The 23,204-nt window shown below is 63.9% G+C and overlaps 4 protein-coding genes across 5 annotated transcripts in view; 1 reads left to right on the forward strand and 3 right to left on the reverse strand.

Moving 5' to 3' along the window:
- The window catches only part of LOC104572746 (myomegalin), a 111,113-nt gene that overhangs the window by 19,547 nt on the left and 68,362 nt on the right, over window positions 1-23,204 (forward strand). Inside the window, exons 26-37 of the mRNA XM_088524556.1 lie at window positions 108-325; window positions 523-741; window positions 1,255-1,467; window positions 1,591-1,722; window positions 1,866-1,964; window positions 2,048-2,225; window positions 2,316-2,440; window positions 2,660-2,758; window positions 2,909-3,096; window positions 3,610-3,747; window positions 3,844-3,976; window positions 4,074-4,120. Coding sequence (XP_088380682.1) covers window positions 108-325; window positions 523-741; window positions 1,255-1,467; window positions 1,591-1,722; window positions 1,866-1,964; window positions 2,048-2,225; window positions 2,316-2,440; window positions 2,660-2,758; window positions 2,909-3,096; window positions 3,610-3,747; window positions 3,844-3,976; window positions 4,074-4,120 — 1,789 coding nt within the window. The remainder of the gene's footprint in view (window positions 1-107; window positions 326-522; window positions 742-1,254; window positions 1,468-1,590; window positions 1,723-1,865; window positions 1,965-2,047; window positions 2,226-2,315; window positions 2,441-2,659; window positions 2,759-2,908; window positions 3,097-3,609; window positions 3,748-3,843; window positions 3,977-4,073; window positions 4,121-23,204) is intronic.
- On the reverse strand, window positions 5,494-10,743 carry PRKAB2 (protein kinase AMP-activated non-catalytic subunit beta 2). 2 transcript variants are annotated; one of them, XM_010219902.2, is made up of 7 exons: window positions 10,548-10,743; window positions 9,829-9,995; window positions 8,784-8,877; window positions 8,082-8,196; window positions 6,639-6,772; window positions 6,213-6,281; window positions 5,494-5,776 (listed from the first exon to the last, which is right to left on the reverse strand). In XM_010219902.2, the coding sequence occupies exons 1-7, from the start codon at window positions 10,707-10,709 to the stop codon at window positions 5,699-5,701; spliced, it is 819 nt and encodes a 272-aa protein (XP_010218204.1). In that variant the 5' UTR covers window positions 10,710-10,743; the 3' UTR covers window positions 5,494-5,698. The 2 variants fall into 2 exon arrangements, with proteins under 2 accessions (XP_010218204.1, XP_010218197.1); XM_010219895.2 differs by having other exon boundaries at window positions 8,076-8,196.
- LOC104572736 (flavin-containing monooxygenase 5-like) lies at window positions 13,057-16,727 on the reverse strand. The gene is made up of 8 exons (XM_088524568.1): window positions 16,587-16,727; window positions 15,480-15,668; window positions 15,241-15,403; window positions 14,800-14,942; window positions 14,123-14,322; window positions 13,690-14,042; window positions 13,538-13,610; window positions 13,057-13,420 (listed from the first exon to the last, which is right to left on the reverse strand). The coding sequence occupies exons 1-8, from the start codon at window positions 16,719-16,721 to the stop codon at window positions 13,057-13,059; spliced, it is 1,620 nt and encodes a 539-aa protein (XP_088380694.1). The 5' UTR covers window positions 16,722-16,727.
- On the reverse strand, window positions 17,835-20,712 carry LOC104574176 (flavin-containing monooxygenase 5). The gene is made up of 8 exons (XM_088524418.1): window positions 20,565-20,712; window positions 20,156-20,344; window positions 19,917-20,079; window positions 19,674-19,816; window positions 19,174-19,373; window positions 18,461-18,813; window positions 18,309-18,381; window positions 17,835-18,191 (listed from the first exon to the last, which is right to left on the reverse strand). The coding sequence occupies exons 1-8, from the start codon at window positions 20,694-20,696 to the stop codon at window positions 17,846-17,848; spliced, it is 1,599 nt and encodes a 532-aa protein (XP_088380544.1). The 5' UTR covers window positions 20,697-20,712; the 3' UTR covers window positions 17,835-17,845.

The following is a 23,204-nucleotide window of genomic DNA, read 5'->3' on the forward strand; positions in this document are numbered from 1 at the left end:
AGTGGGCACCGTAAAGCCGTCCCTGCTTTCGGTTGGGATGGGAAGGGCTGTGGGATGGGGGGCGCCCTGCTTCTCCCAGGCATCCTGGTGACCAGCCGCCTCCACAGACTCAGCCGGGAGCTCCAGGAGAAGGAGAAGGTGATCGAGAACCTGGAGGCGAAGCTGCAGGAGCGCTGCGAGTCCCCGGGCAGCAGCCGCCCACCCTCCGAGTCGTCCCGCTCCATCACGAGCACCTCATTCGTGTCCGAAGGGCTAGAGGCCTGCTCTGACGGTGACACGGCCAGCGAGTGCAGCCAGTGCCAGGAGGAACCCGCTCAGGGTGAAGGTACTGTGGAGCGTGCAGGGCTGGGGACCGCGTGTGGCAGGCACCGCGGAGTGTCCCCCATGGGGTGTCCCTGCCTGCGCCAGCTGTGGATACAGACTTGGCTGTTTGAAGTGTGACAAGGCCCCGGGAGGAAAGGTTTCCTCCAGCCTCAGGCAGAGCCGCTTTAACGTCTCTCCTGGTCTCTTTCCTGTCTCCAGGCCTTCACTTTGGCTCTTTGTCCAAGCCCGTTAGTGCCCCCCTGCCTGCGCTGCTCCCCGGCTTGCCCCCCTTCCTGCCCAGCGGGGCGCCCCCTCCCACGGCCCCCGCGCTCCTGGGCTGCTGTGCACCCCCCGTCTGCTCCTTGGCCGCGGCGCAGCAGGAACTGCAGGTGCTCCGGAGACAGCTGGGAGAAAGTGAGCGCGCGGCTCCGGCACGGGGTGCTCCTGCCTGCCCGGCATGCTGCGTGCACGGCCCCGGCCCCTCCAGCCTCTCCGTCCTGCCCGGTTCCTTCTCCTGCTGCACAGGGCCCTGAGGCCGGGTCTGGTTACGGTGCTCACCTGGGGACGATGGGGACAGGCGCTGTCGCGGGCAGATAAGGGGAGGGTGGGGGGGGATGCAACACCAAGGTGGCTCCAGACTTTCAGTGGGTGCTCCGATGCCTCAGGGGCCGGTTGGAAAGGGCTGCCTTGGTTAGCCCTTGTATAGCAGTGGGGCTGAGACCCTCAAACTCATGTCATGTAATCAGGGTGCCCTCTATTTCCCAGGGTGAGTGGGTAGGGCAGGGCACAGATAGCGGGACTGGGGAAGGGGCCACTGTGGGGGCACTCTGTGCTGCACTCCTAGGCACAGAGAGAAGGGGGAAAGAAGCACATAGCAGGGAGTTGTTACCCGCAGCCTTCCTCCCTGCTCGCTTCCCTCCCCTTCCTCAGCACCTTGTCCTGTGTGTGCAGGTGCGCCGCTGCCAGTGAAGCCCGCAGTCCCAGCGGGCCCCTTTGGAGAGGGCAGCAAGCCCCCAGACGCCCTGTGCCACCACGGTGCCCCGCAGGCCCCAGCCCAAGCGCCCGCGGTGCCTGAGACCCACGTCCTCTGGGACGCGCCACTGCTGCATGGGCCGCTCTATGGGGCCTTGGCTTCGGGGTACCCGTCCAGCCAGAAGCTGACAGGTGAAGTTCTGATAAGCGGCGTGGGGAAGGGATTCGGGAGAGCTACGGAATGTGGCCCTGGTGTGGGGCAGGGCGGGGGTGGCACGGGGGACCCTGCCCTGAGCTGTGCCCCCGGGCTGGCAGGGGCGGACCTGTTGGAGGAGCACTTGCTGGAGATCCGCAGCCTGCGCCAGCGCCTCGAGGAGTCCATCTGCACCAACGACCGCCTCCGGGAGCAGCTCGAACAGCGCCTGGCCTCCACGGGCAAGGCCAGCGGTACGGAGCAGCAGCAGGACTGGGGCCAGTAGTGTCCTCGGGCTTTGCACACCCTGGTGCATGGGGACGTGCTTGTCCCATGGACAGTGGGACACTGGTTGAGGGCTCAGCACCAATCCCCCTCATACACACCTTGCTTGCAGGCTTTTCCATTGACACCTACATCCAGGGGCAGGAGCTGGGGTCCCGGCTGAGCAGTGAGAACCGGACCCTGCGGCTCCAGCGTGATCATCTTTCCCAAGGTAGGGCCAGGCCCTCTGGCCCCCGCATCCCGGATACTCAGCGAGCAGAGGGGTGGTGACATCTCCATGCCCTCTGTTCCTAGAGCTGGCACGGGCACAGGAGGCGCTCCTGGCTGCCTGTTCCCGGGCACAGGAGGCCGAGGCGGAGGCAGGCCGGAGGCGTGGGGAGCAGCGCAGGCTGGCGGACGAGCTTGCCAAGTGCCAGGAGAGTGTCCAGCAGCTCCGTGACGAGCGGCTCTCTCTGCAGGAGGACAACAACAGGTAGAGCTGGGGCTTTGAGGCCCCAGGGACGGGTGGCAGGAGGTGGCCCCCACATTGTCCCTTGACGCCCACGTTGCCGCTCACCCACAGGCTGCAGCACACGGTGACGCTCCTGCAGCAGCAGTGCGAGGAGCACCGCCTGCTCCTGCAGGCCCTGCGTGCAGAGCTGCATGTCTATGAGAGCCTCCCCAGCCCCGCCGCGGAGGCGCGAGCAGGTACAAGCCCTGTCCTAGCTCCTGCCTGTCCTCCCCCTCCCCCAGGCCGGGGCAGCCCAGCCCCTCTGCCCCCCTGTTGCTCTGGGGGTGCTCAGCCCCTCTGCAGTCCTTGGGGGTCCTGGATACCCCTCTGCTCGTCGTGGAAGGAGGGAAAGCGTCTGGCAGCCCTGGACACAGAGCCGTAGCTGCCTGCTGGGGCTCTGCCGCTGCTTCTTCCAGGTTGCTTCCCGTCTCCTCCAGTGCGGGATGTTGGCACGAGCTCAGCAGTGCCCTTCTCCCCGCCACCCTCAGACACAGCGGTGGCCCGACAGATGGACGGTAGGTCCTGCAGCCTGGCCTGGCCGCGTGGGTGCCTGGAGGCTGCTGAACCCTGGCAAATGTGTGGTGCTGCCCTCCTGTGGGAGGGATCGCAAGCGGGGCACAGGGGGAGGCTGCTGGTGGATTGACCCAGCCCTGCTTTGCCCGCAGAGCTGCGAGGAGCTGACCCACCCGCAAGCAAGAGTGAGGGGCTGAAGGGCGCTCACGTCGTCGGCCGCCTGGACACGTACCGGGCGCTGGAGCAGCGCGTTGTGGAGGGGAAGGCGCTGGCCCGTGAGCTCATGTGCCTCACGTGTCCCACCCCCAGGCTGCACAACTGCCCGCCCGCGGGCAAGGAGGTAAAGCGCGGGCAGGACGGGGACGGGGACGGAGCCAGCCCTAGGACAGGCAGCGCCATGTGGCGGGAGGCCCCATCGGTACCAGCGAGGCCAGCGGGCAGTCCGGGTGACATCTAAAAGCGTGTGTGCACACACGGGCGCTCCCAGCCAGGCTGGGTCTCTTCAGTGGGGCTCCCCCCGCAGCTGGCACATCTGTGTGCTCCATGCGGCATGTGTGCCACCCAGGGCATGCCATGCTTGCCTTCTTGGAGCTGCCAGTACCTCCAGGCTGTCCCCATCCCTCCCCTTCCTCAGCACCTTGTCCACGGGAGCCTTCCAAACTGGGGCAGGCCCCGAACCTCACTGCTCACCTTGGGTCTTGCCGCTCCCTGCTCATGAGCCCAACGTCCAGCCCCAAGTGCGGGGGGCTGCTGTGTAGCCGCTCGTGTCCCACCTCACTGTCACCGGTACTGCCTGGGCACGATGCGGCCGTGGGCGTCACGGAGGCACCCGCTCCCACCCCTTCTCCCACAGGCGCAGCGGGCCCCTCGCGCGGGGCAGGCGTGGGGCAGCGCGAGCAGCCTGCACCGCACGCTGGAGGAGTGCACGTCCCTCCTGGCCGCCTTCTGGAGCGCCGCGCTGCCCGCCAGCCCTGCCCAGCGCCAGGGCAAGGTCAGCACGGGGCCGGGCAGCAGGGCAGCTCGTGGGTCCCTCGGGTGGGGATGAGCCACCGCAGTGCTCACAGCACCTCTGTGCTCCCAGGAGCAGGCGCTGCAGGGCGAGATCGCGGCGCTGCGGGCCCAGCTCTCGGCGAGGGAGGACGCCCTGCAGCGCGCGGCCGCGCGGCTCCGCAGCACCGCCCGCCTCAAGGACAGCATGGAGCAGTTCATCGTGAGCCAGCGTAGGTGGCCTGCGGGGTGGGTGCGCATGCCTGGTCCCCTCCTCCCTGCCGCGTCAGGACGGGGCTCTCGCTGACTCTGTCCCTCTCTGCCCTGCAGTGACGAGGACTCACAACGTGCTGCGTAAGGCCAGAACCAACCTGGAGGTGAGCGTGGCCTGGTGGCCAGTGCAGGACAGGGCCCAGTGCCCCTGCTGCCAGAGCCTTCATGGCCCCATGTGCTCTCTCCTCAGGTGAAGACCCAGCAGGCCCTGCCCGTGGCCTGAGCCCTGCCCGTGTGGTGGCCCCCGCGCCCACCCTGCTGCACTGGAGGCCTGGCCTGGCCCCAGTCTGTGCTGTTGGGCTGTCCCCGGGTCAGACCTGCCATGGGCCCTGCAAACAGCGTGTGCCCGGGCCCCACGTGCGCCCTCCGTCCCGCTTCGCTGGGCATCGCTGCTGCTGGCCTGCGCTTCGCCTGCCCCATGCTCACCCCTGCCACAGGGCACAGCCCTCCCAGCTGAGCCCTGCTTCCCCTAGGACCTCATCCTGCTCGTAACCTTGCCCCACACCTGTCCCTGCTCGTGGATGTATGTATTTATACATATATATACACATATATATATATATATATATAGACAGAGATATAGACAGTGGAGCTGCATTTTGGGGGCTCCCTGTGGAGAGGGGGAGGGCCCCAGCCAGGGAGGAAGATGTAAGAAATGATGACGTCTGTGTGCCAGCTGGGTGTCCCCAATAAAGGCTTCCTGGGTCACGACGTTTTCCGTGCGCTGGTCTCTGCGGCTGTGCCCCCAGTCCGGGCACAGGGGCTTTCCCCCAGCCATGGCCACCAGCTGGTGCAGGGGTGGCTCTGACCTCCCTACTCATGGCAGCCCCCACGCCTGCTCAGGGGGTCTCCCCCCTGCTCCGGAGCCCCCTCCAACACCAGGTAAGCAGCACTGAGAACAATAAATACTGTAATAAATAGAGTGACATGGCACCGCGCCAACAGCAGCAAGCGGAGCCAGGGCAAGGCGCTGGGGGTGGCTGTCCCGCTCTGCGCTCCCTGGGCCCTCTCCAGCACAAAGGTTGTGACGCAGCGAGCCCGGGCCTGCAGAGGCACCCCAAGGTGAGGACAGGGCCCCACGCACGCTGTGCTGCGCTGGCGGCGGGGCCGCGTGCCGCGTCCAGCAGCGCCCTCCCTCCTCGGCTCGATGCTGAGCCCCGGGGGGCTGGTGCAGCCGGCAGGCACGCGGACAGAGGTGAGAGTTCTCCCTGAAGCTGGGAGCAGCAGGAGGGGGGTGTCTCAAAGCCAAGGCTGAGGGACACAGAGGACACGTGGCAGAATCCCTAGGGCCCAAGGCAGCCTTGGAGGGATGTCACCAGAGCAGCACAGCAACAGCAGGGCAGTGCCAAGGCAGCCCCAGGGCCCCTGCAGGCTGGGGAAGAGGGGTAGGGGGAAGCCCTTTCTGTGTGGGGAGCTGGGGTGGTGATTTTGGTGAGCAGCAGAGTGGCCCCTAGGGACTTCCAGAAGCCAGAAGAGCTGTAGGTGGGTGGAAACCAAGGGTTAAATCAAACCACGCCAGCAGGATGGGACAGCGTCACAGGCCCGGCTCATCGCTGGGGCTTGCGTCCCTGCCACGTTTGAGGCCAGAGCCAGCAGCCAGTTCTCACACAGTCCTGCGGCCCAGCATGTGCAGAGAAAGTGGCATTTCGTGTCCCGCGTGGCGAGGCGAGCGGGGCTCCGGCTCAGATGGGCTTGTAGAGCAGCGTGGTGACGTACTTCTTCTTGTAGCGGTGCGTGGCGCTGAGCACCATGACGCCGTCCTGCAAGGGCAGCGTCAGTGGGGCAGGCAGGACACCCCGCGCTGCAGCCCAGCCCCGTGCCCCGCAGGCAGCGCCGGGGAAGAGCCCCGAAGCGCCGCAGGCTGGGAGAGCAGCCCTGGGCAGTCCCCGCTGGCCCCAGCCTCCGTGAGGCACGTGGACAGCCACGACCCGAGCTGCGGCAGCGCGAGGAAAGGGCCTGGCCAGCTGCTGGCCCAGGTCCTCCACGGAGAGGAGGTTCCCTGGGGAACCAAGGCCTGTCAGGAGACTACAGCCCAACCCCTGCGGGTGCCACGTTTCATCGAGCAGCCAAGCAGCCTTCACATGAGTCTTTCTGCCCCTGCATCTCTGTCTCCGCAGCCCAGATCCTGGGAACCTGCTCTTGGGAACCACTGCATCTCCCCTTCCTTTTCACAGCAGCTACCACCTGGGTGCTTACCTTGATAGAGAGTGCATAGAGGTGGTTGAGCATGACGTGGTTGGGTTCAGGCAGCAGAGCTGGGTCACACTAGAAGGAGAATTGGTGTCACAGAGAAACAGCAGAGCCCTGATCCCCCAAATCCATCCCCAGCTGTTACAGATAGCAAGGATGGAGAAGGGGATTGTTGTCTCAGGTGATGAGAGCTGCCCATTTCTCTGGCTGTTCTAAACATGAACAGAGTCCAGCTAAACACTAGGCAGAGCAAGAGGCTAAAAGGGACGAGGTTAAAGGGAAAAATAACACTTTTCCCTGGACACAGCAAGGATCAGGTACCTGCCAAGGGCAGAGCAGGCTCTTTGCAGGCAGGCCTCCCTTTCCCTTCCTAGCCAGCCCTCCACCTCAGGTGCAGGAGCCCACAGCATGCAGGTGGTGGCTGGTACCCACCGAGATGTTGGTGTCTTTGTTGAGGATGACCTGGAGGAGGTGAGGTGGGAGGATGGGTGGGGATTTGAAGCGCTCCTCAGCCCGGTAGACATACATCTCTTGGCCATAAGGCCCAGGCGGTGAGCTGGACAGGTCTGAAGAGAACAGAGAAGAGAACGTGAGGTGGCTAAAGCAGGGTCCAAGCTACAGTTGTCACTGGGCAGACTGCGATTAACATGCAGTGGGGAAGCAGTGCAGGCTTTTTCACACTGTTTGTGGGTGGAAGCTGATGCCTGCTCCCCTGCAGAGCCCACAGACCTGGCAATGGTACAGGAGCATAGACAGGGGGACAGCCAGGGTCCCAGCACACCCTCCCCGCAGCCCCTTGAGAGCCACCTGCACAGCAGCGCTCACACAGCCTCTGCGGGACAGGAGGCAGCTCGTTTCATTTCAAAGGGGGCTTCAGGTGGCCCTTGGCCACGTATCCTCCAGCAATGGTCCAGCCTTTTAACTGCCACATAAGCAGCCGGGCAAGCTATTTCCAAGCGTGGCTGCCGGCTGGTGCGTGCGCCGAGGCGACACGAGCGGCGCGGGGCGTTCGAGCCACGAGCCTGCCCCGGCTCCCGGCCGCTCTGTGCAGGGCAAGCGGCCACTCAGCCTGCGCGAGGGCATCACAGGGGCTTGTGGTCGCTGGAAGTGGCATTGGCCACATCTCCCAGCCACCTCTGACCTGATGTTTTGGGCAGCCAGCACCCTGAAGGGCTCGACCTCACTGGAGATGCTGCTTGCTGGCTTCTTTCCAGGGAAGTACCTGCTGCTCAGCCTGGGCAAGGACGCGGAGCTGAGCCTAGACCCGAGATGGGGCTTGTACCAGGGACAGCAGGCCACATTCAGAGCGCCCTGGACCGAAACACGACTGAGCTACCTGCCAGCACTGCACACCGAGCCAGCGCCGCCGGTGCGCGCGGTAACCTGACCTGCTGCTGTAACACAAGCACAGAGGGAGGTTTCCGATGGGTTAGCACCAGGACAAATTGCCTTGGCACAAAAGCCAAGAATGGTTGCTGAAAATAACCTGGACCCTGCTCTCATCTAACTTATACCCCAGATCAGATAACTTGCTCACATTTGAGAGCCAGCGAGAGGTAACGTACCCAGCAGGCAAGGTTCTGCCGCTCCCCAGTGTGAGCCGGCCCCAGCCCCACACGGGCACTGACCCCATCGTGGGCCAGTGCTACCAGAGAACCAGTGACACCAGCAGAGCCCCTCTACAGGGACAAGGCCTCTGCCAGGGCTGCTTAGGATGAGGGCAGAACACACCACCACACACTACTCTTCCCAGGCTGTGGGCCCACGCTTTGGCTTCAGGGGACCTGTCACTACCAGGGAAAAGCAAGTCTTAGAGCAAAGGAGATGGAAAACAGCACATGCAAAGCTGCAATGCAACAAAAACCTCACCCCGACCTGAGGTTTCTGAGCTCTCCAGAGAATCCACCTTCAAAGCATCAAACACCTCGAAGTCAGATTTCTTGACGTGAATCAGGTTGTTAATTGTCCCCATTTGGCTGGTGACTACGGGCTGAAGAGAAGAACTGAGGTAAGAGTCTTCCTATGTTCACCTCCACATGAAGCACACTTGGACCCTTCCCAGTCCCTCACAGACACCAGTTCCTCCTTGCCATCTCATCGCTTCAGAGCACAAGTGGCCAGTGCTGAGCCCTGTTCTATACTAGTGGATCTTTATTGTTTATCCCAGGAGGATTTTTCCCTATTCTCAGGCTCCTAGCCTATAACATCTTCTGTTTTCACCCTTCTCCCTGCTCCTCACTGATGGGTAAGGGTCCTCTCTCCTTCCCACACTGCCCCTGCATGATTCAGTTTGGAGGAGAACCTCTAAGTGAATGTTGGCCTTCCTCTACAACCAATTCAAATGGGATTTAAAATCCTCCTTGTGTCTCGCTGCTCCCTTTTAGGTTCTTGATACTCTCCCATAGAGTATGTGTAAGTCCAGAGGTACCAGCCTCTGGAAAGATTCAGGAGATGGAAGTGCTCTTTTAGTTTTGGCAGATAGGCTCTGCTCCTCCTGCTCTCCCTCTGTTGCAGTTAGATTATATTTAGTACCTCAAAAGGCAGCAAGATTCACAGACATAAAGCTTTGAGAGTTACCTCAGAAGGATCATGAACCCACTGGCCATCCACAAAAAATTTGTACTGGTGCTCTCCTTCAGGGAGGTCCAGGATAGCAACAAAGTCATTGTGGCTGCAAAGAGAGAACAGAAGTGCAACAGCTTTACCCCAGAGCTGCTCTGGACACTGCTCTTTCATGGGGTGCCAGAATGCAGCGCTTTGTCCCACAGCGTCCATCCCCTTGTCCCCAACCCAGGATTCAGCCTGGTCATCACCAGTGATCTGAGGCACAACAGGCACCAGCATTCAGGGCACAAGCACAGCTTGAACTTCTGGAGGTCCAGCCCCGCAGTGCGTAGGACGCAACTCGACTTGCAAACCTGCCCTCCGTACCCAGGGCAAGTTGGTGTGACAGACCCTCCACAGACGACACAGGGGACAGGATGTTTGAACAACAAATCTAAACCTGGACTGGCATTGCAGGACAGCAGCAGGAAAGTACAGCAGCTCTTCTTGAGCAATCTGCAACTGGGACAAACCCAATCCATATGATTTGCTGGGAGTATGCCCAGAGTCCTACACAGTGATTCCGTGGAAATGCATATCGCAGAACAGCGATAACAACATCCTTAGAGCAGGAAGACACGTGAGGGACAATGAAACAAACCTGCTGGCAACAGTGCAACTAGGTAAGGGGCAACATAACAGCCAAGGGAAGAACTAACAACTTCCAAGCAACAGCTGCATTCCTGCGCTGGGCTCTCCTGCCGGGACTACACGCTGCCTGGAATCCACCTGGGAAAATAAAGTGGTCCATCCTGGCCTGTCCCTCTCTCTCACAACTTCCCACCATTGCAGCCACAACACCCAGAGAAAAGGTGACTACACACTTGTGCTTGGACTACATCCTTGTGCTCTGCCTGGGGTGGTGTGAATGCAGAAAAGATGGGTAAGCAACAGAAACAGCAACTAGCACAAGGAAGGGCAAACAGTCCCAGTGATGGAGCAGGGAACAGCTCACGGGATAGCACAGCTGTGTGCCCAGTAAGACAGGGGTCAGGGGGTGAGCTGAGGGGCTGGCTACCTCTTGATAAGTGGGATCTTGGCACTCCAGTTGTTGAAAGACCCAGAGATGAAGACCTCTTTGCCCCCATCAGCCCAGCGGATGACAGTGGGACGAGCTTGTTGGGATGGTTTCACTGCCTCTTCCAAATCTGGCTGCCAGGACACGAACTCCTTGTCTCCAGGAACCTGAAGAAAGAAAACCAAGCCTGCCTGAGACATAGAAACGACAGGAACAATGTTCACATCCCTCTTGACTCTGCCAGTCCCTCTGTAAATCAGAGAGAAGAGCACTGCAGAGCTCTCCCAGCTCCCTGCAGACCCCTCACAGCTTTCACATTCTCCTATCACAGCACTGCAGAGCTCTCCCAGCTCCCTCTAGACCTCTCACAGCTCTCGCATTCTCCTATCACATCTGCCCCTCACAGCTCTGCAGAGGGAACGCTGTCCTGTGCAGCCAGCACCACCACGCCAGGCAAGCAGCTCACTCCTGTGTCTCAGCAGATGTTCCTGCTGTGCTGCAGCTTTTCCCAGCTCTGCCAGAAGTTCCCTCAAGGCCAGGAGCTTGGCTGAGTTCAGCTATGCAGTACTTGAATTTAGTGTCAAAGGCAGAGCAGCTCCCCCATCAGCTGTCACTGCCTGCTCAGACAAACCCCACTCCACGCAAATTGTCCTAGCCCAGCAGAGCCGCCTGCCAGGAGCCCGGGCGGAAGGGCAGCGAAGGCAGCAGCTAGCCCATACCTTGGAGTCATGGGAGCTGAAAACAGTGGGGTCGTCAGTGCTGCCCACCATGATCTTGTGCGGGTGCTCCTTGGTCGAGTGGGCAGCAGCGGAGCCGTCGGCGCGGTGCGCCTTGGATCCATGGCGCTCCCCCGAGAGCCGCTCGCTGGTGGTGTTCCCCATGGCAGCTCAGCAGCCCTGCGCTGGAGAGACGACGATGACGATGGTCTCGCACGTGCGGGCTCCCGCGCGACGCAGCGACGGCACCGCCGCCCAACCTCCCTTGCCTGGTGAGCAATCCTAAAAAGGGCCCAAAGTTAATTCCCACTGCCAAGTTTGGGAGCTGGAGGGAATTTAACAAACAAGACAACCTGACCTAATTATAGCCCTATCTTTAAGAGCCATTGCTTCAGTTAATCTGGTAATCATTATACTCTAAAACAAATACGAATTGCATCCTACATAACTCTCAACAGCCACCGGACTAGAGGGGCTGCTGGGAAAAATAAAGCCAACCTTTACTGGCTTAGCATAAACAGAGCCCCTTTCACAGTGGTCTCACCAGGCTCTGCAGACAAAATTTCTGCATCCAGCAAGAAAACAGCCAGAGAGTGAGAGTAGCAGCTGTTTAACAGTGCTCAACAACTCTCCGAGGGCTCGTGGGCAAACGAGCAGAGCCTTGTGCCTGCCAAAAGCCACAGGGAGCGTTTAAAGCGTCCCAGTGGAATTGCCCAAGCTGGAGATTGGCCAAGGCACAAAGCTAATGCTCTGGAGCCCGCAGAAAGCTCAGCTCCTCATGGCATTCACCCATCGCTCACCAGGCGAGCGGCCACGTCAGCTCTGGCACAGCACAGCAAGGGTGTCTGCTTGTTACTGCCCGCGCCAGCGGGAGCAAAAGGAAAGCCCGGCCGCCTCAGCACGGCTCTGCGGGAGGAGATCGGGCACCATCCCCGCTTTCATCCAGCTCAGTGAGCGGAGAGCAGGAAGAACTGGCCATATGGCATCAAGACGTGAACAGCTACGTGCCTCTTAGGACAAACAACACAGGCACCACGAGTCACACAGGTCCCTTCAGGCCTGCAACCCAACCTGCAGGGGCTAACGACAGCAGTTCTCGCTCCTTTCCCAGGTTTATCCTGAAGCTCCTGTGCTTCCAGTCACACTGTGCTGATGGCCAGCTCTGTGGACAAGGCAGTAGGACAGCCAGCCTGACTCCACACGCTTAGCTGCAATGTTTGGAGAGTTGTTTGAAGATCAGGTTATACACGGGGTGCCAGGCGGGGCTGCCAGCCAAAGGCAGACTGCATAATGTTACTTGCAATTACTGGAGTATTTCTTAAATCCTCAGGGCTAGAAGATAGCTCAAGGGGACAGCCAAACCACCCCACTGCCCCCTCGCTGCGCCACGACCCGGCGTGCGTGAGCAGCCCGTCCTAGCAGAGATGCTCCACTTGCTCTGATGCCTTCCCCCTCTGCCCTGCAGGATCCCAAACCAGCTCCTCGGGAAACCTGCCCCTGCTCAGCTCTGCGTGGTGCTCAGAAGTTTCCGCCCTGCCCAACTGTGACTCTTGTACTTCTCATCTACAAGACGTAAGAAGGGTAGCAGAGGACAGCAACGAGCGATAACACGCAGACTGACACTGCCATGAAAGCTCTGCCTCTGCTCCAGAAGGAAGCCACCCCTCTGCCTGCAGACGCGTTCTCCAGACCTTCCCCAAGGCTTCTCCCGAGCGGCTGCTCCCTTCCAGAGTCCAGCATCCAAAACTGAGCTCGGGCGCGCAGCCACCCTCCAACCAACCTTCCGACGCGCCACACGGGTCGCTCATGAAACACGCGCTGCGGTGCGAGCCTGGCCCCGGCTTCCCCGGCGCCCCGCACCGGAGCATCCCGGGGAGGACCGCGGCGCGCCCGGCCGGCAGCGACACCGCCCCCTCGGGGCGCCCCGTCCACCCCGCGCCCCCCGGCCCGGCCCCGCCGCAGCAGCGACGCCCTCGCCCCGGCCCCACCTGGCCGCCGCCGCCGCCGCCGCCGCCTCCCCGCTCTCCGCCTCCGTCCAAAATGGCGACACCCCCCGGCCGCCACCGCCAGCCCCTCCGAGACGTTCCGGCCCGCCTCCGCGATGGCCGCGCCCCCGCGCCCCGCCCGGCACCGCGCCACAGCGGGGCGGCCGCCGCGGCACGGACTGGACCGGGCCGGGCCGGGCCGGGCGGCGGGTGCAGCCTCCCGGCCACTGAGCAGCCTCCCTTTTCCCGGAGGGCGGCCCGGCTTCCAGCGGCGGCAGCCATGTTTGTTAGGGGCGGCCGGGCGCGCCGCCATCTTGCCCGCGGGCGGCCCGCGGGGCGGCCATGTCGCTCGAGGGCAGGGCCGGGTGCGAGGCCCGGGGCGGCGGGCGCGTCCACGGGGCATCCACGCAGGGCGGCCAGGGACCCCCGCGTGGGGGGGCGACTTTATTGCCCTCTACCCCAAGCGCCTTGCAAGGAGCCTCTCTCCCCTGCGTGCGTTGCCCGCACCCCGTCCCCTCCAGGGAGGGTCAAGCCGAAAGCAACACATAGATGAGGGTGGCCGCGATGAGGCCGATGCTCAGGAGGACCCTGGCGGCGCAGGGCACGGAGGAGGAGCGGGGAGGAGGCGCCCCATGGCCGGCGTGCGGGCGCAGGGGCCGCTCGACGCGCTGGCGCTGGGTGAGGATGGCGCTGCGGGCGCCGTGCCAGCGCCCCGGGCCCCGCAGGCGGTACTGGTAGGGGCTGCAGGGGCCCAGCAGCACCTCGGCCGCCAGGCGGGGGTCGGTGAGGAAGAGGCTGAGCAGGTTGGGCCGCACGCCCAGCTGGTCGGCGAGCTCGTCCATGTAGGGGATGTAATCCACCTGGATGGTGTGGCGCTGGCTGCGCACGTACCTGCAGGGCAGCAGCGCGGCTGCGGGCTCGGCGGCAGCCAGGGCCGCGCAGGGGAGGCCGCGGGCGCTGCTGGGCCAGGCCGGCCCCGCGCGGCAGCGCTTCCCGGCGGCTCCTTACCGCTTGGCCATGGCCTCCTTCTTGTGGTTCACGTCGGCCTCCATGTCCAGCCTTGGAGGCAGTTTGCAGAGGCCTGGAGGGGAAGAGCAGGGCTGGTTGAGGTCTGGGGCGCGCGGGCTGCAGGCTGCAGCCCGGGGCTCTGCCTCGCTTACCCTTGAAGACGCGGGTGGCCCAGCGGGACTGGAGCTCGGAGATGGGCATGATGGCGCCCAGGGGCTGGATGAGGCCGATGAAGGCCAGCGTTGGCTGTTCCAGGTGGACGGGGAAGACGTATTTGTAGAGGGGGATCTGGTTCTCCACCACCGTCACACAGTCCTCGAGGAAGGGGAAGGCGAAGCTGTAGCCCGTGGCGAAGACCACAGCATCAATGTCATCTTCCTTGGTGCCGTCCTCGAAGATGGCAGCGGTGGCCGTGAACTCCCGTATGTTGGGCTTGACCAGCACTCTGCCTGCAATGATGCTGTTGGGCAGGTCGTCGTTGATGCTCGGGTGCTGGTGGAAGACCCTGCAAGGACACAGACCTACCATACGCAGGGTCCAGCGTGGGCGCGCGGCCAGGACCTGGCGTGCTGTCCCCGCGCCTACCGGTGCTGGGGCTTCAGGCCGTAGAGCGTGTGGTCGAAGCGGGCATTCAGCTTCCTCTCCATGAAGAAGTTCCCGATAGAGGGGGGAACGAGGCTGTTGAGGGTCTGGAAGAGGCGAGTGAGGTAGGAGTAGTCAAAGGGGTAGCCGCTCTCGGCGAGGCGGTGCAGCACCCAGGCCCCTCGCCGGGTGCTGAGAAAGACCTGGGAGGAAGGAGAGGGCAAGTGGAGGGGATGAGAGGGATGAGAGCTCCCGAGCTGAGTGCCCGGCCTGGGAGCCACGCGGCTGCGAGGGGGCCTGGGTGCCCCCGTGAGCGGGTGCCCTCTGAGCTACACGCTGCCAGGAGGGCAGGGGTGATGCTCTCCAAGGGATGAGGTGCAGGAAGCCGGGGAGCCGGCGGGCGATGGAAGAGGCCTGCCCGCTTTCTTCGGGATCGGGTTTGCTCTCTATTAATAAACACACCATTGAGGGAGAAGAGCATTTTAAGCTGAAGTGACATGTTGGCCTGAAATCAGGCAGGTCTGCGCGGGCCAGGAATAAATATAGCCTGGGAGCGAAACGGGGGAGAGGGGACATGTCTGGGCCTGGCTGGCCCTGACAGCAGAGGCAGAGGGCAGAGCCCAGCTGAGCTTTGGCCACGGCCCTGGTGCAAGACGCGGGCGTTGGTGCCGCGGGCACACCTGCTTCGCCACATGGCCCAGCTCCACAGCAATGTCGATGCCCGAGTTCCCAGTGCCCACCACGACCACACGCTGCTCCGAGAAGGCCTGCGGGGTCTTATACTCGCGGCTGTGCAGGTAGCGGCCCTTGAACTTCTCCAGCCCTGGTGAGAGAGCAGAGCCGAGCCGCGCTGGGAACGCACCGCGGGGCGAGGGGCCGCCCCCGTGCTGGGGCTGGTGGCGGCTTGGGAAGGGGCCGAGCCTGCCGCGAGCGGGGAGCGGAGCAGCGCGAGCCCAGAGAGCGGCAGCGCCTCCAGCCTGGGCGCTGCTCCCGGGCTGCAGAGCCCTCCCGGCTCCCTTCCCCAGCGCCTCCGCACTGCGGTTCAGCAGCGCTGCCCATGGAGGCTGGCGCAGGGCTGCGGGGGACCGAGCGGGGCGGCGCGCGCCACGGGCCGTGCGTACCAGGGAAGGTGTGCAGGGGCAGGTGCGCGTCCGTGTGGTGGCCGGTGCACACGAGCACGGCGTCGAAGATGGCCGACTCCTGCTCGCCGTCGCGCTCCGTCACCACGTGCCACTGGCCGGTGCGGGCGAAGTCGGGGCGCTTGGCCACGCGGCACACGCTGGTCTGGGCGCAGGGGCGGGCGTGAGGCCACGAGTGGGCGGCCTGGCCGAGGCCCCGCGCGGCCCCGCACGGCGCTCACCCTGAAGCGGATGTGCGGGAGCAGGTGGAAGTGCTGGGCGTACATGCGGAAGTACTCCATGATCTTGGAGTTGTGCATGTAGTTGGGGAAGTCGTCGGGGATGGGGAAGTCGCTGAAGCACATCATTTCCTTGGAGGTGTTGATGGTGACAGACTTGTAGATGCTGGCGCGGCCCTCCTCAGGGTGCTCCTGGGGAACGGGGCACGGCTCAGCACCCCCACGGCTCCAGGAGCAGGGGACGGGGCGGCCGCATGTGCCTGCCTGGCCTGTCGGAGCGCCCTAGCTGGGAGCTGCAAGGAGCTGCAGCTGCTTGGAGCTGCAAGAACAGTTAGACCGGCACAGCTTGGGAAGAGACGGAGGGCACCGGGAGCAGGAGAGTCTGGTAAGCGGTAACCAGGAGTGGGAGTAGCACTGGGACAGCCCAGGAAGGGATGGATGGGAAAAGCGACTCAGGACAGTGAGAACTGGACCAAGGAGCAGGTCAGTGAGGCGGGTCTGGGGTGGTCTCAAAGCCACCGAGGACACCATGGGTGTCGTTTCAGGCGAGCGGCCCCACCAGTGCACTGCCCCATGCCTGCTCCCCGAGCCCCGGGCACGTCGGCAGGGCCTGTCTCTCAGGTGGCTCCCGCGGGCAAACCTGGCGTAGTGGGTGTAGGAACGAGCTCAGTGCCTTCCCCAGAGGCAGGGAGAGTCGAGGCAGAGCTGTGCTCGTTGTGTCTGCGTGGGAGAGGAGTGCAGGGAAGAGAAGCCCGGGAAGGCATGGAGGGGCTTGGGAGCGGGAGAAACGAGGAAGGGCTGGACAGAAGCAGGACCAGGATGGGGACAGATGGGAAGACCAAGATGGGTGGTGAGCGCTGGCCTAGGGGCTGCCCCGAGGAACGAGGCTGCGAGGAAGGGCCCCTCGCGCTGCTCGGCGTGCACAGGGCCGCGCTGAGGGAGCCGCCGCTGCCGGGGCCGTCCCTCTTTGCGGCGGTGGGAGCTGCCGTGGGCGCAGGGCGCAGCAGGGCTGCGGAGCGTCACCGGCTGCTGCTGAAGGAACCTCTCTGAGCCGGAGCCGCTGCCACAGCCCAGCCCCAAGGTGCCCGTGGGAGCCATGGGCCGGCTTACCTCGAAGCGCCACAGCCCGCCGATGTCCCCACTCCGCTCGAAGCAGGTGGGTGCCAGCCCCTCGTCCAGGCAGCACTTCACGGCGCACAGGCCGGAGGCACCGGCGCCGATGATGGCCACGCGGCGCCCGGCCATGTCTTTGGCCAAGTGCATCGCACGCTTGCTCGCTGGGGCGCCTGCTGCCCGGGTGCCAGGAGCGGGGCTGGCACCTGCCTGCACTTCCCAGCTCCGCGCGGAGACGGGGCCAGGCGACGCGCTGCAATAAGTGTTTCTCCCAGACATGATTTACAGGTTCTGGGGGTGGCTGTGCCACACCTCTTGCCCGTGCGCCCTCCCTGTTCCCTTCCCTGCTCAAGCAGGTCATTAATGTATATTAGCACTTTATGGTACTGAAGCCGGCCCCAGGGATTTCCTGGGCGCGGGGCCTGGCAGGGTAGGCTCCATGTTTTGGAGGCCACAGTGTGGAAAGCAGCGGTGGGATTGGGAAGCACTGGTGCCGTTGGGCAGCAGCCATGCCAGCCTCCATGCAGGGCAGCCAAGACCCCTGCTCTGGGTCCCCAGCCAGCGTCCATCGTCACCAGATGGTCCTCTGGAGAGGCTGTGTGGGGGACAAGTGCAGTGGGCTGGCTGGAGCTGCTGCGGGGAGGCACGTGGCGGGCTGTGAGCTGCTGCCACTCGCTCCAGGGGAGCCACTGGCCACGAGTGGGCGGCACGTGGGCAGCAGTGGGCACCAGTTTTGCTGGGGCTGCACATGTGTGCGCGGCGCGGCTTGTGGCCCGGACTTGTGCACAGAGGCTGCTGTGCCGCAACAGGCAGCACCAGGGCTTGTTGGCAGCCCCAGCGCCAGCTCCCACCTCCCCTACTCCATGCACAGCAGCCTGGCTCGTTTTAATGCTCTTTAATCCAGTTAGGGAGCTCCCAGTGCCTGTGCCCTCTAGTTACAGTGCTAGTGTCATTCACGGTGCCATGTCGGGATTACATGAGGTGACAGAAAGGCCCGGCAAGGCCCCGTTTTGGCTAAAGCGTTGCCAGGAGGGAGTGATTTCACCTGGAGCATTAGCAGGTTTTCTCATGTGACTGCAGGAGCAGCTCCCAGGGGAGGCACAGAGCAGCCGCAGGGACCCTGCACCCTTGGGGGGCAGGTTTGGGGTGGCCCTTTGCCCTGGGTCTCGCACAGAGTCCTGGCTCTTCCCAGTGCTGCTGGCCTCCCCGGACACGTTTCAAGGTCTCCCTCCGGCAGCGCAGCTGGGAGCGGGAGCCTAGAGGTAAGTGAAAAGGACAGCAAAGACGGCCACGGCCCCAACCAGCTTGGCCAAGAGCGGTATCGAGGAGGCCGCGGTGTCGCCGACCACCTGCCTTGTCTGCAAGGGCTTGATGATGCGCTGGCGCTGGGTGAGGATGGCGCTGCGGGCGCCGTGCCAGCGCCCCGGGCCCCGCAGGCGGTACTGGTAGGGGCTGCAGGGGCCCAGCAGCACCTCGGCCGCCAGGCGGGGGTCGGTGAGGAAGAGGCTGAGCAGGTTGGGCCGCACGCCCAGCTGGTCGGCGAGCTCGTCCATGTAGGGGATGTAATCCACCTGGATGGTGTGGCGCTGGCTGCGCACGTACCTGCGCGGAGGCAGCGCGGCTGCGGGCTCGGCGGCAGCCAGGGCCGCGCAGGGGAGGCCGCGGGCGCTGCTGGGCCAGGACGGCCCTGTGCGGCAGCGCTTCCCGGCGGCTCCTTACCGCTTGGCCATGGCCTCCTTCTTGCGGCTCACGTCGGCCTCCATGTCCAGCCTTGGAGGCAGTTTGCAGAGGCCTGGAGGGGAAGAGCGGGGCTGGTTGAGGTCTGGGGCGCGCGGGCTGCAGGCTGCAGCCCAGGGCTCTGCCTCGCTTACCCTTGAAGACGCGGGTGGCCCAGCGGGACTGGAGCTCGGAGATGGGCATGATGGCGCCCAGGGGCTGGATGAGGCCGATGAAGGCCAGCGTTGGCTTTTCCAGGTGGACGGGGAAGACGTATTTGTAGAGGGGGATCTGGTTCTCCACCACCGTCACACAGTCCTCGAGGAAGGGGAAGGCAAAGCTGTAGCCAGTGGCGAAGACCACAGCATCAATGTCATCTTCCTTGGTGCCGTCCTCAAAGATGGCAGCGGTGGCCGTGAACTCCTGGACGTTGGGCTTGACCAGCACTCTGCCCGAAATGATGCGGTTGGGCAGGTCGTCGTTGACGGTCGGGTGCTGGTGGAGGATCCTGCAAGGGCAGAAGGGACCATCAGGGTGATGGAGGGTCTGCACCGTGTCCTGCCTCTGTCCCCTGCTTCCTGCTCGGGTGCCCAGTGCCTTGCTGCTTCCCAGGGCTGGCCCCAGTGACGTGCATTTGCTGCCCCTGCCATGGTGTCACCACAAACAGAGGCAGAAGTGGGTCCCTTGACCACTGCCTGGGCAGAACAGAGCGACTAGCTGGGTCTCCCAGGCCAGTACCTTGACTCTAGGCTGGGCCTGGGGAGCAGGGAAATGGCTGGGATACCCTCCCTCCACCTGAACTGGTCTGGATGAAGGGGGAACAGAGGGTGGCCTCTTCTGCTGGGCAAAGGGGAGTGTGTGCGGGCACCTGTGCTTTGGCTTCAAGCCGTAGTGCGAGTGGTTGAATCTTGTGTTCAGGCGCTTCTCTGCCCAGTTGCACACCATGGATGTGGGCATCAGTTTGGAGATGATTTTGTTCATGCGGGTGGTGAGGACAACGTCCTCGGGGAGCCCCTGCTCTCCAACGCGGTTGAGGATCCATGCGCCCCGGCGGGTGCTGAGGAAGACCTGGGTGAGTGAGAAAACGTTACGCCTTTAATGCTGTGACAGTCATGGGGGGCTCAGTGAGGGCTGCCCCTGCAGGGCCGTGGCCTCTCCGTGCGATTGCTCCTCCTTCCGCGCGACTGCTCCTCCTTCCGCAGTCTCGATTTCTGCTGCCCAGGGGCTGCGCAGAGACCTGGTGGCCAGAGCGCTCCGTCTCAGCACCAGAGAGCCCTTGCCCAAGCTTGTAGGTATCCTGTGTTGGGGGGGATGATCTTATGGGCCCAGGGGGCTGCCCACCTGTGCGGACCGCGCTCAAGTTGTCACCTGCTTGGCCGTATGACTGATCTCCACAGCTAGATCCGACCCTGAATTCCCGATCCCGATGACAATGACCCTCTTGTCCGCGAAAGCCTGGGGGTGCTTGTAGTCCCGGCTGTGGAGGTAGCGGCCCTTGAACTTCTCAATGCCTGCGGGCAGAGAGGTGGGACACTGTGCTTCCTGGCGCAGCCCTGGAGGAAGGCCACCCCTTGGGAGAGCGGGGCGGCGCGCGCCGCGGGCCGCGCGTACCGGGGAAGGTGTGCAGGGGCAGGTGCGCGTCCGTGTGGTGGCCGGTGCACACGAGCACGGCGTCGAAGATGGCCGACTCCTGCTCGCCGTCGCGCTCCGTCACCACATGCCACTGGCCGGTGCGGGCGAAGTCGGGGCGCTTGGCCACGCGGCACACGCTGGTCTGGGCGCAGGGGCGGGCGTGAGGCCGCGTGCGGGCGGCCTGGCCAAGGCCCCGCACGGCCCCGCGCGGCGCTCACCCTGAAGCGGATGTGCGGGAGCAGGTGGAAGTGCTGGGCGTACATGCGGAAGTACTCCATGATCTTGGAGTTGTGCATGTAGTTGGGGAAGTCGTCGGGGATGGGGAAGTCGCTGAAGCACATCATCTCCTTGGAGGTGTTGATGATGACGGACTTGTAGATGCTGGCGCGGCCCTCCTCAGGGTGCTCCTGGGGGACGAGGTGTGCGCTGATACGGGGCACAGCAGCGAGGACGGCGGGGGAGGACCCATCAAAGGGAGGGATCGCAGGTCTGGGGATGCTCCAAGAAGGGAGCTAGGCTGCTGCGAGGGACATCTCTGGGCTGCCTGGCCCCAGGGACATGGGGGCTGGCGGGAAGGGCCTTTGCACTGCTCCCTGCATGCTATGCCGGGCAACGGGTGCGCGTTACCTCATAGCGCCACAGGCCTCCGATGTCTCCGGTCCTCTCGAAGCAGACAGGCTCCAGGCCCTCCTGCAGGCAGGCTTTGATGGCGCACAGCCCGCTGCTCCCGGCCCCGATGATCGCCACCTTCTTGGCCATGCTGTCCTTGACAGTGTGAGAGGAGAGCGCGAGCGGCCTCCCTGTGCCCCTGCCGCACGGCTCTCGCTGGGCTCCCTAAGCCGAAAATTCACCTGGGAGCGACTCTGCCTTCTGCACCTGAAAAGAGGGCTTGTGGAGCCTGGGCTAAGGCTGGGCGACCCCTGCCAGGAACAGAGGAGTCCCAGCTGCTGGGAGCTGCCCAAGGCCCATGAAGCCCTTGCTGTCGAGCCAGCCAAGTGCTGAGGCTCCGCGCCTCTGTGGCGTGGCCCCTGGAGGGCTGGGGGTGAAATGGCCCGGAGCCCCGAGGAGCAGAGCGCTGAGCCCTGCACCCGCCGCACGCCAGCCTGCCCGTGGATCAGCTGCCTGCAACAGCCCAGGGCAAACTGTGAGCCAAGTGCACCTTGTGCCTGGCCCTGCCGCACTTTGCCTTGGTGTCCGCACCCGGCCCTGCGGCACTTTGTGTCGGTGCCTGCACCCGGGTCCGATGGCTGCCGCCTGCTGCAGGCCTGCGCGTCCCTCCGCCCGCCCTTGGCTCTCCCTTCCGCAGAAGAGGGTGCCTGTTGGTCCCCCCCAGCGCCCACTGTGTCCTCGTCCTACCACCTGTCATTGCTGACCCCAACCCGTGTCAGGCCGCGCAAGGGGATGCGTGTGCGCTGGAGCTGCAGTGGAGCCCGCAGCTCCTCTGCCTGGGCGTCCCGGGGCCTGCCAGGAAGCAGGAAGCAGCGGGCCCGCGGGCGCGCATCCCGCACAGCCGGGGCGCTCCACAGACCTGCGGACGCGCGGAGCCGTCCCAGCCGCTGCGCTGCCTCTGCCCCGGCGCTGCGAGCCGCGCCGCCGGACTTTGGCCTCCTTTACGAGGCCCGGGGCGAGCAGGGCCTCCCCGGCCGCTCCTCCCCTGCAGGCAATCAGGAGGCCGGCCCCTGGCTCGGGGCCAGCACCGAGCGCCGTTTTCCCCAGCTTTCGCAGAACCCTGGAGCCGCTGTTCAACGCACGGCTTTCCTGGGGTGCGGGGGAACCTCTGCGCTGCCTTCAGCACGGTGTGTGGGTCTGCCAAGGGGGGGTGGCACTGGGCACGTGAAGGGGAAAAGCAAGGCTGGGAAGTCAGGCGCTTCCTTGGACTTCAACCCGCCAGATTACCAGGATCAACACAAGCCTGTTTGTGCTGAGCCCTGCTACTCGCTGCCCAGGGGCGCACAGGGCACTGTCAGCCTCACAGGTGCCCTGCTCTGCATCACCCACGTTCCCCACTGCCCTGGGATGACCAGGGCCAGGCACATCAGCCGTGGCATCCCCATAGCCCGTGCTGTGCTTCTAGCCCTGGGAGCCATGAGATCCCAGTGCGAGGAGGACCATGTGGCTGGAGCTGTGGAGCAAGGTGTCCCTGGAGAAGACAATGCTTCTCCTGCCCATGGGAACACACTTTCCTACCCCAGACAGCCGTGGGCATGAGGGTGGCTGCCATCTTCGCAAGGCAAAGGCGCTGTCTGGAGGGAAATCTTAGCCCCCAAAGGCCGCTGGGCTGTTCAGGTGTCCTGGCTGTCACTGTCGGGGCACAAGCCCTCGCCGTGCAGGGGGTCACCAGGAGGCAGGGCTGGGACTGCCCTCGGTCTCTTGCTTTGGTCTCTGCTGGTGCCTTTGGCAGGCCCTGCGCTGGGGCCGGGCTCTGGGGCCTTCCCTGCATTGTGCTTGGGGACATTCGTGCAGATGGCCTTGGTGCCCTCCAGCCCTCCTTGGAGGCTGCAGCGGTGCCGCAGCCCAGCCCTTCGCCCTCTCCACCATTAACGCGAGCGCTGCCCGTATGGGGACAGGCTGGGCTCTCTGCTCCCTGCCGGCGCCCGCAGCCAGCTGAATGGCACCAACTGGCACGGGAAGCTGCGGGCTCTTCGTCTTCCCGCACAAGAGGAGCTCGGAGGGAGCAGGCCAAGCCATAGGGTGCTGGGAATTTGCGTAAGCCCCAAACTGCAACACCAACACCTGAGAGTTATCAGTCATAGCTTGTGTTTATCAGAGCACCGAGGGCACTAATAACCCTTAATGGCCCTGAAGAGCCTCAGCTGGGACCTCCTCCCCACTTGGCTCCTGGGCTCAGGAGCTTATTTCAGGCTACTCTGAGGTCTTCTGCTCCACCCAAGCCATGCCCCAACCTGCATGTTGGCTTCCTGGCCCAGCCTAAGCTCTACTTTGTCACCTTGCACCTACTTGGTAGGTGCCGGAGCACGACTTGGTTTTGACCCTGACCTATGCATTGCTTTTCTGGCTCTGACCTGCCTGTCACTGTGAGCTTGGCTGATGATCTGCACTCCTAGATGGATGTGGCTGCAATCTCCTGCGCTGCCCTGCTCACCTTGCTGGGGTACTCAGCATTGGGACCCTGGCTGCTCTTGGGCAATGCCGTCCTCCAGTAACGCAAGAGGCTGTTTACTAAAGCCCTGTTTGCCAGCAGCTGGAGCTGAGAGGGAATTAGGAGCTGCGTAATCCTTCCCTGGAGCAGCAAATGAGAGGCTGGAG

The sequence above is a fragment of the Tinamus guttatus genome, unplaced genomic scaffold, assembly GCF_059628265.1.
Source record: "Tinamus guttatus ecotype Peru unplaced genomic scaffold, ASM5962826v1 Tinamus_guttatus_pri_ptg000211l, whole genome shotgun sequence".
NCBI classification, from domain to species: Eukaryota; Metazoa; Chordata; class Aves; order Tinamiformes; family Tinamidae; genus Tinamus; species Tinamus guttatus.

Bases quoted from the DNA above. Each gene is read 5' to 3' on its own strand.
- PRKAB2 (XM_010219895.2), bottom strand. From the start codon at position 10,709: ATGGGGAACACCACCAGCGAGCGGCTCTCGGGGGAGCGCCATGGATCC. The intron at 9,996-10,547 runs GTATGGGCTAGC...TTCTTTCTTCAG, and splicing joins TCAGCTCCCATGACTCCAAG to GTTCCTGGAGACAAGGAGTT. The intron at 8,878-9,828 runs GTAGCCAGCCCC...CTCTCTTTGCAG, and splicing joins AAGATCCCACTTATCAAGAG to CCACAATGACTTTGTTGCTA.
- LOC104572736 (XM_088524568.1), bottom strand. From the start codon at position 16,721: ATGGCCGGGCGCCGCGTGGCCATCATCGGCGCCGGTGCCTCCGGCCTG. The intron at 15,404-15,479 runs GTGAGCGCCGTG...CCCTGCGCCCAG, and splicing joins TCCCGCACATCCGCTTCAGG to ACCAGCGTGTGCCGCGTGGC. The intron at 14,043-14,122 runs GTAGGCGCGGGG...GTGTCCTTGCAG, and splicing joins GGCCTGAAGCCCCAGCACCG to GGTCTTCCACCAGCACCCGA.
- LOC104574176 (XM_088524418.1), bottom strand. From the start codon at position 20,696: ATGGCCAAGAAGGTGGCGATCATCGGGGCCGGGAGCAGCGGGCTGTGC. The intron at 20,080-20,155 runs GTGAGCGCCGCG...CCCTGCGCCCAG, and splicing joins TCCCGCACATCCGCTTCAGG to ACCAGCGTGTGCCGCGTGGC. The intron at 19,374-19,673 runs GTGACAACTTGA...TCACTCACCCAG, and splicing joins TCAGTCATACGGCCAAGCAG to GTCTTCCTCAGCACCCGCCG.